This window comes from Gymnodraco acuticeps, unplaced genomic scaffold (assembly GCF_902827175.1).
Source record: "Gymnodraco acuticeps unplaced genomic scaffold, fGymAcu1.1, whole genome shotgun sequence".
Classification (NCBI taxonomy): Eukaryota; Metazoa; Chordata; class Actinopteri; order Perciformes; family Bathydraconidae; genus Gymnodraco; species Gymnodraco acuticeps.
In genome coordinates this window covers 25,014-40,000 of record NW_022990839.1, presented here as the reverse complement: position 1 = coordinate 40,000, position 14,987 = coordinate 25,014, and the positions used below count along the sequence as shown (strand labels likewise).

Below are 14,987 nucleotides of genomic sequence, written 5' to 3'. Positions count from 1 at the left end.
CAGTGGACACGGTGGAGCTGATGGTTTGTCTCCAGTGGACACGGTGGAGCTGATGGTTTGTCTCCAGTGGACACGGTGGAGCTGATGGTTTGTCTCCAGTGGACACGGTGGAGCTGATGGTTTATCTACGAAACAAACTAAGTAAAGATATACTAACTATGGATGGCATCATTTGGCCTCCAGTGAGACTGTAAGGAATCTTGGTGTTATATTTGATCAGGATTTATCCTTTAACGCCCACATAAAATCAATTTCAAGGACCGCCTACTTCCATCTACGTAACATTGCAAAAATCAGGCATATCTTGCCTCAAAACGATGCAGAGAAACTAGTCCATGCATTTGTTACTTCAAGGCTGGATTATTGTAACTCTTTATTATCAGGGTGTACCAAGAAGTCAGTCAAGTGGCTTCAGCTGATTCAAAATGCTGCAGCTCGTGTACTAACCAGAGTTAGGAAAAGGGACCACATTACTCCTGTTCTGGCTGCCTTACACTGGCTCCCTATAGAACACAGGATAGAATTTAAAATTCTTCTTCTCACCTACAAAGCCCTTAATGGGCAGGCGCCATCTTACCTTAAAGAACTCATTATACCCTACTGTCCTACTAGGGCATTGCGTTCCAAGAATGCAGGGTTGTTGGTTGTTCCTAGAGTCTCTAAAAGTACAATGGGAGCCAGAGCCTTTTCTTATCAAGCTCCACATTTGTGGAATCAGCTTCCAGTTTGTGTTCGGGCGGCAGACACCCTATCCGTTTTTAAGAGTGCGCTTAAGACCTTCCTTTTTGACAAAGCTTATCGTTAGGGCTGATTAGATTCAGCCCCAAGTTTTGCTGATATAGTTTGTCGGGGGGACATCTTACTTCTCCCTTCTCTCTGTCTATACCTGTGTACTCTCATGTTCCGATTAACCCAGCTTCCCCAGATGTCTTTCTTTTTGGTGTCTGTATACGCCGGGATCCGGAGTCATGGATGATCCTGCGCTCCTCTGTCCTGGATCGCGAGCCCTGGATCGCGAGTCGTGGCTGTGGTCCTGGATCATAGGTCCTGGATGGATATCCTCGTGGATTCATCTTCCTATTATACACACATGCATATCCAAACATTTGGACTACCTATGTTGCAAATGTATTATCTTTCAATTTACACACGGCATCTATTGCACGTCTGTCCGTCCTGGGAGAGGGATCCCTCCTCTGTTGCTCTCCCTGAGGTTTCTCCCATGTTCCCTTTAAACTGTGGGTTTTCTCCGGAAGTTTTTCCTTGTACGATGTGAGGGTCTAAGGACAGAGGGTCTAAGGACAGAGGATCTGAGGACAGAGGGTCTGAGGACAGAGGGTCTAAGGACAGAGGGTCTGAGGACAGAGGGTCTGAGGACAGAGGGTCTAAGGACAGAGGGTCTGAGGATAGAGGGTCTGAGGACAGAGGGTCTAAGGACAGAGGGTCTAAGGACAGAGGGTCTAAGGACAGAGGGTGTCGTATTGTCATACTGATATTCTGTACACACTGTGAAGTCCACTGAGACAAATGTAACATCTGTGATATTGGGCTATGAATAAACATTGATTGATTGTTTCCAGTGGACACGGTGTTTTGTCGACACGTCACCACGGCGCTCCCTCACAGTCAGGAAGTCAGCTTGGACAGACAGGAAGTGACCCGGGCTCTGAACAGGATGTTCCATAGTGTGGGACAGGACGTGCCGGGTCATGCGGCTCTGGAGGAAACGTGCAGCCTGATGTTCGGGATCAACGACCGGTCTGTGAATAACATCATTTATTATCTTTTATATCTTATATTATCTTAATTATTTATTTATTATTTATATTTATTATTATTTATGTTTTATGTATTTATTATTATATGATGTGTTCAGGAGCGGCTCTGGATTTATTTCCTCTGCGTCTCTTCAGACGTCTCTGATCGCACTGTCAGCAGAAACGCTGCACAGGAAGTACACAGGTGAGGCTCCTTCACAATAAAAGCCTGGTGTTGTCAGTAGAACAGTGTGTCTCCTTCACAATAAGAGCCTAGTATTGTGCCCTTCACAATAAAAGCCTCTGTGTGCAGCTCTGATTGGTGTAGCAGTGCAGTGTGGCTCCGCCTCCATCAGCCGCTCCGGTCTACGGGCTTTGCTTCAGGATCTGAGCCAGGTAACAATGGACTACATTTCCCAGCATGCCCTCTGCTCCTCTCACCCTGTGATGTGTTCAGGTTCCCGCGGCGCTGCAGGAGGACGGAGCGTTCGGGCAAGTGGAGGCGGCGGTGAGCTCTTGTTTTGAAGGGGTGAGAACAGGAAGCAGACAGCTGATTGGAGGTCGTCATGGTGACACGGCCAGCGGAGAACACGTGTTGTCATGGCTACGGGGCGAGCCGCCGCTGTTGCGATGGTTGCCCACTCTGTACCGCCTGTCCGTCAGTCAGGATGTCCGTCACGACGTGCGCTGCCACACCTGTAAGACCCGCCCCTTCACCGGCCTCAGGTGAGCCAATCAGAACGCTTGATTTAATGTAAGCCAATCAGATCAGTTGTTTACTGTGAGCCAATCAGAACGCTTAATTTACTGTCAGCCAATCAGAACACTTAGTTTACTCTGAGCCAATCAGAATGAATGTTTTTTTTTGTAATATTTTGTTTACAATTTTCAGGTTTATGCAACAATTAAACATGAAAAAAAAAACATGTAGCATCAAAACGCAAAGCCTCCCCCCCTCCCCCCACAATAACAAAACAAAGACAAACAAAAGTCAGTGTGTAAAACACAACGAGATACTACACACACACAGTGCTACTGTAGATCCAGAGGCCTGTTGGTTCATCAGATGATATACCTGGTGGCGTCAGTGATGCATCTATAGACTCTAAATGAGGCTGCCAGATCTTCAGAAAGGTGTTATATCCTTTTCTAAGACTATTTGTGACCTTTGGAATACAACTGATCATTTCTAAAGACCATCTATCAATGAGGAGAGGAGAGTCAGATGTCCATATAGTGTTATACATTTCCGAGCCACACATAAAGCAATTTCCATCCATTTCATTTGGGATTTAGTTCATTTCATTTCAAACCTTTATTTATCCAGATAAATCCCATTGAGATCATTGATCTCTTTTTCAAGGCAGACCTGCTCAAGTAGTTCCACATGAAACATAACAACATAAATAGAACAACAAAAGGACATCATACAGCATCATTTACATAATGATCCACATAAACAGGTACCAACAGCTTCCGATTGAGTTGCATCCAATCAAGCTTTAAAAACATTTAGTGGCACCAGATTGTTCAGTTTCCATTTAATTTGCAGACTATTCCAAGACAGAGGAGCTGCGCATCTAAAAGCTGTCTTCCCTAAGACAGTCCTAGCAGTTGGCACATTTAATAAAACCACAGCATGCGATCTCAGGCAGTAGCCACTTACACTTCACCCTGAGATCAGGGAGCAGATATGAGATGGAAGTTTCCCTAACATGGCTTTGTATATAAAGATGTACCAGTGACTGAGCCTCCGTACAGTTAGTGAAAGCAAACCAGCCCTTGCATACAGGGTGCAGTGATGGGTTAATGCTTTACAGTGTGTCACAAATCTCAGTGCGCTGTGATACGCAGCATCTAACTTGACCAGGCAATGGGCAGGTGCATTCATATACATCAGATCACCAGAGTCCAGCACAGGTCAAAGGTCACAGAGCCTTTTCCTGGCCTCAAGCGAGAAACAGGACTTGTTCCTGTAGAAGAAACCTAGCCTAACCCTCAGCTTTTTAAGCAGGTTATTGACATGAAGTTTAAAAGTGAGACAATCATCAAGCCAGATACCAAAGTATTTGTAAAAGGTAACCACTTTGAGTTTTATTCCTTGCGTAGTTACAATATCTCAAACAGGCTCTGGTGTCTTTTTAGCTTTAGAAAGAGCATTAGCTTGGTTTTATCAACATTTAAAAGAAGCTTTAGTTCAGAGAGCTGAGTCTGAATAATGTTAAAAACAGCCTGTAATTTAACACCAGCCTCCTGAATGGAGGGACCTGCACAGAACATCACGGTATCATCCGCATACAAATGTAAAGTAGCTTCATCCACATTTTCACCTAAACTGTTGATATGGAGAATAAAAGGGGACCTGAAACAGAACCTTGAGGAACACCATTAGCAATGTTTAACCACTCAGAAGACAGCCCATCAAAGTGAACACATTGGGACCTTTCAGAGAGGTAGTTCACAAACCACCCACTGCATGGCTGGATATGCCGATACTGAGTAGCCTCTGCTTTAAGATGTGATGATCGACGGTATCAAACGCTTTGGACAGGTCAATAAATAGAGCTGCACAGCTCTGCTTATTATCTAAAATACTCGTAATATCATTCAGCACTTTCATTGTGGCAGTGATGGTGCTGTGTTGCTTTCTGAAGCCTGACTGATGTTTAGACAGGATGTCATTGTTACATAAAAACACCTTTACCTGTTCACTCACTAGGCGTTCAAGAACCTTAGCCAGAACTAAAAATAAGACCATGCAGTTTCTACATCAGCACACAGATCGATTTTTCCCCAATCAAACCCAAACAGATCATGAACAAAACCCTGCTCCACAAAATGTTTTATGTCTCTTAATGATAATGCGAGGTTTAACCTTTTGGACCTTAGTGTCCCTAATTGTGGCTACAACACAGTGATCACTCAGATCATTCGCAAATACTCCCACAGATGAATATTTATAGGGAACATTAGTTAGAATGAGATCAATTAGGGAGGATTTATTTGGGGACTTAATGTTAGGGCGAGTAGGACTGTCAACAATCTGAGTAACATTCAAAGAGATACAAAGGTTTTTAAAATCCTCTGACACTGCAGTTAACCAGTCCCAGTTACAATCTCCAAGTAGCACTATTTCCTTGTAGTCTAGTTGTGATAAAAGATTAGCTAGTGAAGACAAGGAGTCTTTGACAGCTGAGGGGGGTCTGTAACAACTCACCACCATGACCTGTTGACCCTTTGCCACTTCTATATTTAAGGCTAAAAATTAATATTGCTTACTGATCGATTTGGAAACTAATGTGGTTACACTGAACTTATTCTTAACATAAATGGCAACGCCACCACCTTTATTAGGCCGGTCGGTACGATACACATTAAAACCATTTAAGGCAATGTCAGAGGCCAAAATAGATTTGTTTAGCCATGTTTCTGATAAAACAATGACGTCAGCGCCAGTCGAGCCCAGATACGGACAAAATCTAATTTACCTAACAGACTGCGCACATTCAAGTGGATGAAACCCAACCCAGACCTAGCTTTAAAATCAGCAGGAGTAGCGATCTGACTACTACTACTGGGCGGACCAGGGTTAGGTTGTACATTTCCTGACAGTAATAACAACAACAAAACCAGGCATCTTTTCCTCTTAGGCGACACACATACATTGTCATCTACTTTAGAAACACCGGAAAAGTCTGCGAGAGTGTGATTAGAGCTTAAGAAGCAGTCCTGAAGAACCATCATCGCAGGAAAATAAAAAAGACAAACATATTTTGTCGAGCAGATTGTCTGTGCCAAGGCAACCGGTAATTGTTTGAGCAACACATCCGAACCTTTGCAGGGGATGCCCACTGCGGGTGGCAGAACAGACCTGAATCCAGTAGACTCCTCAGAATGACTAGAGATCTTCTCACAGTCCAAAACAGTTAACAGGCACAGCAGAATCCCGATATGGGCTATTTCCCCAGACCAGCACACAGTATCCGCGATGTTCCTGGAGCAAAATCAGCACAGCAGCAAAGGACAGGCGAAAACAGCAGCGTGGAAGCGCTCCGGTCCCTCCGTGGTATCCCCGGGGTGAAAGCAGGCCTCTGCAACAGCAGAACCAGGACAGGTGGAAAGCAGGCCCCAGCGGTGGTAAAATCCTCCTCCGCACAGCAGCACACGCCCGGTGGAAGCAGGCCAAGCCCGAAGCGTGGATCCACTCCGTCTCTCCGCGACAACTCCAGGGTAAAAACCTCTCCAGTACAGCCGTACTCTACAGGTGGGAGCAGGCCTCCGTAGATCGCAGATCGCAGGCAGCAACAGGTGGAGCCGCTCTGTCTCTTCGCGACGAGCAGGCCTCCGTAAATCGCAGATCGCATGCAGCAACAGGTGGAGCCGCTCCGTCTCTTCGCGACGTCTCCGGAGGAAAAACACCTCAGTACAGCCGCACTCGACAGGTGAGAGTAGGCCTCGGCAGATCGCAGACAACTAAAACTACTACTTGTATAAGCAGGGATGGCTAAAAGTTTGTAAGCAGGAGAGCTAGATGCTGCTATATGCTAACAGATGCTAACAGGTAGTGCAAGCCTGTAGAAATTGCGACTGCCTCCAATGACAGCGTAGGATCGACTATTTAGTTTTAGTTGAAGATCTATTGAGACTTGTGAAATCACCCAGTAAGCAAAGCTCAGGATCTAAAGGGAAGGTAGATCCTGTGATCTTGGTCAAGGTGTCACACAAATCGTACCAAAAGCACCTCACTTTTGTGCAAAGCCAGGTGCCGTGTAGGAAGGATCCGACCTCGATACCACACCTGAAGCACATCTCTGACAGCTCAGGCTTGGATCTATGTAGTTTCTGTGGGGTGAGGTACAGTTGATGGAGGACATTATAGTGAAACAGTATGTACCTGGCATTAATAGTAGCTGACAAACTGTCTTTACATAAATCTGACCAGAGCTCTTCATCAATTGCTACATCCAGATCTGACTCCCATCTCGCTCTAGATTTGTGTAAACCTGGCTTTGGGCCCTCATTCAGCAGTAAAGAGTACATTTTAGAAATGCCTTTGTATACATTTCCCTCATGAAGCAGTTTATCCACATCAGTCAACACAGGTGACGTCATCCCAGGGCCCAGGTTGGCTCTAAGAAAGGATCTGAACTGAAAATAGCAGAAGAAGGTCTTATTTCCTCTTATTGTTTGAAGGACATGAGGAGTCTTTTTTCGTAGCAATCTTCCAAATGTTGGATCCCCTTATGATGCCACGTTTCCAGAATCTTGTTATTGAGAGTCATGGGTATGAGTTCATTTAGTCTCAGAGGTGACTTTGGTGAGTCTCACACCACATTTCAATCAAATGCCTTAAAATAGGGTTGTCTGTCTTCTTGGATATAATCCTGGGGTTCCATTTATAAATAAAATCGCTGAACACTTTTTCTTTCAGGGGGTGCAATCCCATTTGTATCCAGGATGGGGCACCGTCGCCCTCAAAAAAGGCTGAAACAAATCGCATTTGAGCCGCCAAATAATACTTGTTAAAACATGGTAATCGAAGGCCCCCTGATCTGTAATCCCACGTTCATCTCTCCATAGATACCCTGGCCACCTTACAGTTCCATATAAACTGTCTAACATGCTTATTGAGGGTTTTAAAAACAGTTTGAGGCAGTTGAATGGGTAAGGACCGGAAAAGATACTGTTAGTATATTCCTTTTCACACAGTTAACTCTGCCAATTAGAGTAATGGGTAAACTCATCCACCTTTGTAGATCACTTTCAATTCTACTGAGCAATGGCAGGTAGTTCAGTTTGTATATATTTGTAAGGTCATTATCTATAGTTATCCAAAGATATTTTATATTATTAATCCACTTAAATGGGCTTGTACGTTGATACTCAGTGTAATCAAAGTTAGTTAGTGGAATGATTTCCCTTTTCCCTTGGCTTACCTTATATCCTGAGATACCACCATAAGCATTTAGCAGGGTCTGTAGTTTGGTGAGGGAGTTACCAGGGTCCGTCACGTACAAAAGTACATCATCTGCCAGGAGACACATTTTATGATTCGTCTGATCTACTCTAAAACCCTTTATATCAGGATCCTGTCTGATTGCTTCAGCTAGGGGCTCAATAGCCAAGACAAAAAGCCCCGGAGACAGAGGGCTGCCCCGGAGACGGAGGGCTGCCCCGGAGACGGAGGGCAGCCCCGGAGACGGAGGGCAGCCCCGGAGACGGAGGGAGCCCCGGAGACGGAGGGCAGCCCTGTCGGCTTGATCTACTCAGGGGAAACGCAGTAGAGATCTGACCATTAGAAGTCATTTTGTCTCGGGGTTCATGATAAAGAGTTTTAACCCAATTAATAAACAACTGACCAAACCCAAACTTGGCCAAGACTTTAAATAGATATGGCCACTCCAGCCGGTCGAAGGCCTTTTCAGCGTCTAAAGCTGCAGCTCTACTGGGCTCAGTCTTTGACTTTGTTAAGTGGATAATATTAAATAGCCTACATAAGTTATCAGCTGATGAACGTTTAGAAATAAAACCACTCTGGTCCGGATTAATTAATTGTGGCAAACATTGGCGAAGCCTGTTAGCCGGCCTTAGATATTCATTTATAATCCGAATTCAATAATGAAATAGGTCGAAATGAAGAGCACTTTAATGGATCTTTATTTTGTTTGTGGATCACAGTCATTATGGCAGTAGAGAATGATTCGGGCAGAGTTTGAGTTTTTGATGCTAAGTTAATTACATCCATGATGAGTGGGATGAGTAAATCCTTAAATTCTCTGTAGAATTCTGGTGGGAAACCATCTTCCCCCGGCGATGTATTAGATTGCAATAAGCCCAAAGCCTTTTCAATTTCTTTCTGAGTGTAGGGAAGATTAAAGCCCCGGGGGTGGGTGAGATCCGCCCAGAAATGCTGAAGGCTCTGGGTGTTGAGGGACTGTCATGGTTGACACGTCTCATCAACGTTGCGTGGAAGTCGGAAACAGTACCGAAGGAGTGGCAGACCGGGGTGGTGGTTCCCCTTTTCAAAAAGGGGGATCAGAGGGTGTTTGCCAATTACAGAGGCATCACACTACTCAGCCTCCCCGGGAAAGTTTACTCTAAGGTACTCGAAAGGAGGGTCAGGCCGATTGTCGAACCTCAGATTGAGGAGGAACAATGCGGATTCCGTCCTGGTCGTGGAACGACGGATCAGCTTTTTACTCTCGCAAGGATCCTGGAGGGGGGCCTGGGAGTACGCTTATCCGGTCTACATGTGTTTTGTAGACTTGGAGAAGGCGTATGACCGAGTTCCCAGGGAGTTACTGTGGGAGGTGCTGCGGGAGTATGGGGTGAGGGAGTCTCTACTCAGGGCCATCCAATCTCTGTACTCTCAAAGCGAGAGCTGTGTCCGGGTCCTCGGCAGTAAGTCGGACCCATTTCCGGTGAGGGTTGGCCTCCGCCAGGGCTGCGCTTTGTCACCAATCCTGTTTGTAATATACATGGATCGGATTTCGAGGTGTAGTCGTGGGGGAGGGGGTCTGCAGTTCGGTGGACTAAGGATTGCACCACTGCTTTTTGCAGATGATGTGGTTCTAATGGCTTCATCGGTCTGCGACCTTCAGCACTCACTGGATCGGTTCGCAAACGAGTGTGAAGCGGCTGGGATGAGGATCAGCACCTCCAAATCTGAGGCCATGGTTCTCAACAGGAAACCGATGGACTGTCCACTCCAAGTAGGGAATGAGTCCTTACCCCAAGTGAAGGAGTTCAAGTATCTCGGGGTCTTGTTCTTGAGTGAGGGAACAATGGAGCGTGAGATGGGCCGGAGAATCGGAGCAGCGGGAGCGGTACTGCAGTCGCTTTACCGCACCGTTGTGACGAAAAGGGAGCTGAGCCAGAAGGCAAAGCTCTCTGTCTACCGGGCCATTTTCGTTACCTTCACCTATGGTCATGAAGGATGGGTCATGACCCAAAGAACGAGATCGCGGATACAAGCGGCCGAGATGGGTTTTCTCCGCAGGGTGGCTGGCGTCTCCCTTAGGGATAAGGTGAGAAGTTCGGTCATCAGGGAGGGACTCGGAGTTGAGCCGCTCCTCCTTCGCGTCGAAAGGAGCCAGTTGAGGTGGTTCGGGCACCTAGTTAGGATGCCACCTGGGCGCCTCCCTAGGGAGGTGTTCCAGGCACGTCCAGCTGGGAAGAGACCGAGGGGTAGACCTAGGACCAGGTGGAGGGATTATATCTCTTCGCTGGCCTGGGAGCGCCTTGGGATCCCCCATCAGAGCTGGTTGATGTCGCCAGGGAAAATAAAGTTTGGGGCTCTCTGCTGGAACTGCTACCTCCGAGACCCGACCACGGATAAGCGGGAGAAGATGGATGGATGGTGTAGGGAAGATCAAGTTTATTTTGGTCTTCTTGGCCAAGCTTTGGCAAGTCAATAGTGGACAGGAATTCATCAATGTTAGTCAGATCTTCTGGTGATTCCGATGTATATACATTTGCATAAAACTGTTTAAATGTGTCATTGATTTCTACCGGGTTATTATTGAACCCGCTTCAGTTTGAATTGCGTTAATTGTTCTTGAGCTTTCCTCCCTTCTCAGTTGCCAGGACAGAATTGTATGTGCCTTCTCTCCCAATTCATAATACCTTTGTTTAGTTCTTAAAATGGCTTTTTCAATGTTATAATAATAATAATAATAATAATAATAATAATGTTATACGCTGCACACTTGTGCAGCGTATTGTATTTGAGCTTCATGTTTAACAGCGATTGGTATAATTAATACCTTGGACCCAGATTGTTGAAACTCCTTTTCCAATTTCAAAATATCTGTTTCCAGTTTTTCTATTTCTGCCATATATTTCTTTTTAATACCTTTTGTATAAGAGATTATTTGTCCCCTTAAATAAGCTTTAAGTCCCACAGTATAAAACTATTGGGGAGGAAGGACAGTTAGTCTTGCAGAATAGCTTTATCTGGTCCCTAACATGCACACATCTGGTTTTTGAAGAAGGGTAGGGTTCAGTCGCCATCTATATGAGTTATTTGTTTTTTCTGGCATCAAAATAGAAAGGGTCAAAGGAGAATGATCAGACAGGGTCCTAGATAAATATTCAGATTCCAATGCTCTATGAACTAGCTGCGTTGATAAGAGAAAAAGGTCAATCCTAGTATGAGACTTATGGGGACAGGAATAGAAAGAGTAGTGTCTATTTGAGGGTGCATCCGTCTCCAAACATCTGTCAAATTTAGATCTTTCATAAATGCCAGGGTGGTTTTGGCAGCTTTTGATTTAGATGCTGCCAAGGATGACTTATCCAGAATAGGATCCAGGCATAAATAAAAATCACCCCCTACCAGTGTGTGTTGTCGTCCCCCTGATACCTTAAGAAAGATATCTTGAATAAAGGATGCATCATCATGGTTGGGTGCGTATACGTTTAAAAGTGTCCAGGGTTCTGAGTAAATCTGACAATAACTAATACATACTACTCCCCTGGCTTTGGTGTCAAAGGATGATGAAACTACATGTCCTACCCATCCTCTCCTCAGTGTCTTATGCTCCTGTGCGGTAAGATGGGTTTCTTGTATAAAAGCAATATCAATTTGCAGTTTTTTCCGGTGTGTCGAGACTCTTTTCCTTTGAACCGGTCCGTTTAGTCCATTCACATTAAAGCTAACAAATGTCACTGCCCTGTTCATCAACAATAAGAGTATACAATGATCATGGTATTACGGCCTCTTTGAGAAGTCACCATGTAAGTGTAAATGTATCTCCTCAGTAAAGTGGCAAAAAGTAAGATAAAGCACTGACAATAGAGACAAAGAAAGTGCCTACTCCTGAACATCCGGCACCATCTACCCCTCAAATTGGGATGTGCACCTTGCACTTAACAAGCGTGGCATGTCTGGCTAATACAATGCACATCTCACTAAACCCAAGGCTCGTTCTGAAAATGGATTATCATATCAAAGTATCCGATATTGAGTGAAACAAAGTGTTTACAAATACTGAAGAAAAAAAACCTGTTTGAAATGACCTAATACGGTATCTATGAAACCAGTCTAACAAATGTACACTTTGAATGCTGTCATCCCTTGTATTATCTAGAATGTTTAATATACCAATAGTGACTACAGTTTTAAACATGAAGACACGGCAACTCGTGGGAACTACGGTGGCCCGACTGATTTTCAAACACCTGTTATTTCCGTTGAGGTCCTGCTGGAGTCTCACGCAGGAATGCCGCCGCCTCCTTTGGTGTTTGGAAGAATCTTCTCCCTCCATCGGGGAGTGTGATCCTCAATGTTGCAGGAAGGAGTAAGGCAAATAGAATATCCCTGGACCGAAGCTCCGTCTTAACCCGGTCATACTCCTTTCTGCGTTTCACCAAGATGGCGCTTAGGTCGGGGAAAAACAGCACAGGCTTACCGTCGTACTTGATGGGACCCTTATTTTCTCTGGACCGCTGTGCGGCGATGCGCAGGATCTTGTCTCGGTCTTGGCATTTGAGCAGCCGTATCAGAACAGGACGCGGTCTCTGGTCTGCAGATGGACGGGGTCCAAAAGCCCGATGTGCCCGCTCTATTATCAGGGGCTCGGTAAAATGCTCTTGTCCCAAGGTGGCTGGGATCCAGTTAACAAAAACGTTTACAGGATCGTTTCCCTTGCAGCTTTCCCCGAGATTAATGACACATATATTATTGCGTCGGCTGTGGTTCTTAAGCTGGTCGACCTTCTCCATCAAAAAGTCATTTTATTTTCTTAACTTGACAACACGAGTCCAGGTACACCAGCTGGTCCTCCGCATCGGTTACCCGGGAGCTCAACTTACCCAGCATAGATTTCAGTCCGGAGATAGACTGATTAATTTCTGCGGTTTTGGAGTCGAGTTTACTGGAGAGAGCTCGATTGCCATTTCTAATCTCTTGAAGGATAAGTGAGTCTCCTCCGCTCAGGTGTTGCTGCGCCATTACACAAACTTCTTGCTCACAAGTCTCGGGAGTAATTTTCTCTATAGATGTAAGAATTTGCTCATCAGCTGAAGGTTGTTCTTTGCTCCTTGATCTCAAGTCCATGGTGCATTCGTCCGACCAAATTAAAAGTGGAGTTGGGTGTTTTTAAAGGTTTTAAATTGAATTAGGATGGAGAGCCCCTGGGCTAGCGTCTACCTAGCTTCGCTGCATCACGTGATCCCCTCAGAATGCTTTGTTTACTGTGAGCCAATCAGAACAGTTGTTTACCGTCAGCTAATCAGAACAGTTGTTTACCGTCAGCCAACCAGAGCGCTACTCTTGTTTTCAGGTATCGCTGTATGAAGTGTGTGAACGTCCACCTCTGCCAGAGCTGCTACTTGAAGGAGAAACACTCCAGGAGACACAACACACACCACCCTGTGCTGGAGTTCTGCACACAGGTACACACACACACACACACTCTCACTCACACGCAAACACTCAAACACTCACACAGGTGAGTTAATTGACTGTTGCAGCCCACCTGGAGGGAGTCTCTGTCCTCGTTAGCACGCAGCGCTCGTTACACGCTGTTGCCACGGAGACAGACCCAGAGAGAGGCAGGCAGGAGGCGGGGCCTGGAGTGGGCGGAGCCTCAGGACAGGTGAGTCAGGCGAGTGTCTCGTTAACCTTGTTAGTGAACTCTTCGCTATGAATGTGTTTATTTTGTTCATCAGCGCCCCGCCCCCCTCTGAAGACTCCGTCTCCCAGAATGCATCAGTGCATCCTCCCACCTCCTCCAAAGCTCTGCAGACGGAGGAGGAGCCTCCGCAGGTAAACAATCAATTAAACAATTAGTTACATTACTTAATCTAATAGTTATATTGTTGTTGTTGTTGTTGATCAGCTGAATGCGTCTGTCCTGTTGACTGAAGTCAGAAACCTGCAGAGAGACAAATGGTGAGAAAACTACAGCTGTTCCTCCTCCTCCTCCTCTTCCTCATCCTCTCCTCCTCTTCCTCATCATCATCATCCTCTTCCTCTTCAGGTTAATGGAGCAGCAGCTACAGGTGTGGCGTCTCACCGTCCAATCAGAGCAGGGCGTTCTGGAGGACAGGTGTTCAGAGATGGAGGTTACCATGGTGACGCTGAGAGAGAACAACCTGCACCTGCAGCGCAAACTCACTCAGGTAATATACCTGCATACAGACCAGGTGCATCGTGGGAGGTGTAGTTTCTCTCCTCTGACTGATGTTCCTCTTCAGGCGGTGACCAACATGGAGACTCAACAACACGGCAACAACACGGAGAACATGCTAACCAGGGGGACCACGGAGAACATGCTAACCAGGGGGAACACAGAGAACACGCTAACTACAGACAACATGCTAACCAGGGGGAACACGCTAACTCCAGACAACATGCTAACCAGGGGGAACACGCTAACTACAGACAACATGCTAACCAGGGGGAACACGCTAACTCCAGACAACATGCTAACCAGGGGGAACACGCTAACTACAGACAACATGCTAACCAGGGGGAACACGAAAACTCCAGACAACATGCTAAACATGGAGAACACGCTAACTCCAGACAACATGCTAACCAGGGGGAACACAGAGAACACGCTAACTACAGACAACATGCTAACCAGGGGGAACACGCTAACTACAGACAACATGCTAACCAGGGGGAACACGCTAACTACAGACAACATGCTAACCAGGGGGAACATGCTAACTCCAGACAACATGCTAACCAGGGGGAACACAGAGAACACGCTAACTACAGACAACATGCTAACCAGGGGGAACATGCTAACTCCAGACAACATGCTAACCAGGGGGAACATGCTAACTCCAGACAACACGCTAACCAGGGGGAACACGCTAACTCCAGACAACATGCTAACCAGGGGGAACACGCTAACTACAGACAACATGCTAACTACAGGGGAACACTGCTAACTCAGGAACAACATGCTAACTACAGACAACATGCTAACCAGGGGGAACACGCTAACTCCAGACAACATGCTAACCAGGGGGAACACAGAAACACGCTAACTACAGACAACATGCTAACCAGGGGAACGCTAACTACAGACACATGCTAACCAGGGGGAACACGCTAACTCAGACAACATGCTAACCAGGGGGAACACGCTAACTCCAGACAACATGCTAACCAGGGGAACACGCTAACTACAGACAACATGCTAACCAGGGGGAACACGCTAACTACAGACAAAATGCTAACCAGGGGGAACACGCTAACTCCAGACAACATGC

At 46.0% G+C, this 14,987-nt stretch overlaps 1 protein-coding gene across 1 annotated transcript in view; it reads left to right on the top strand.

The window, feature by feature from the left end:
• dytn (dystrotelin) overlaps positions 1–14,663 on the top strand; it is a 15,378-nt gene extending 715 nt beyond the window's left edge. Inside the window, exons 3-12 of the mRNA XM_034233087.1 lie at positions 1,581–1,758; positions 1,877–1,962; positions 2,071–2,153; positions 2,215–2,483; positions 13,043–13,154; positions 13,233–13,357; positions 13,431–13,527; positions 13,601–13,653; positions 13,742–13,883; positions 13,959–14,663. Coding sequence (XP_034088978.1) covers positions 1,581–1,758; positions 1,877–1,962; positions 2,071–2,153; positions 2,215–2,483; positions 13,043–13,154; positions 13,233–13,357; positions 13,431–13,527; positions 13,601–13,653; positions 13,742–13,883; positions 13,959–14,663 — 1,850 coding nt within the window. The remainder of the gene's footprint in view (positions 1–1,580; positions 1,759–1,876; positions 1,963–2,070; positions 2,154–2,214; positions 2,484–13,042; positions 13,155–13,232; positions 13,358–13,430; positions 13,528–13,600; positions 13,654–13,741; positions 13,884–13,958) is intronic.
• Positions 14,664–14,987: the final 324 nt, after the last annotated feature.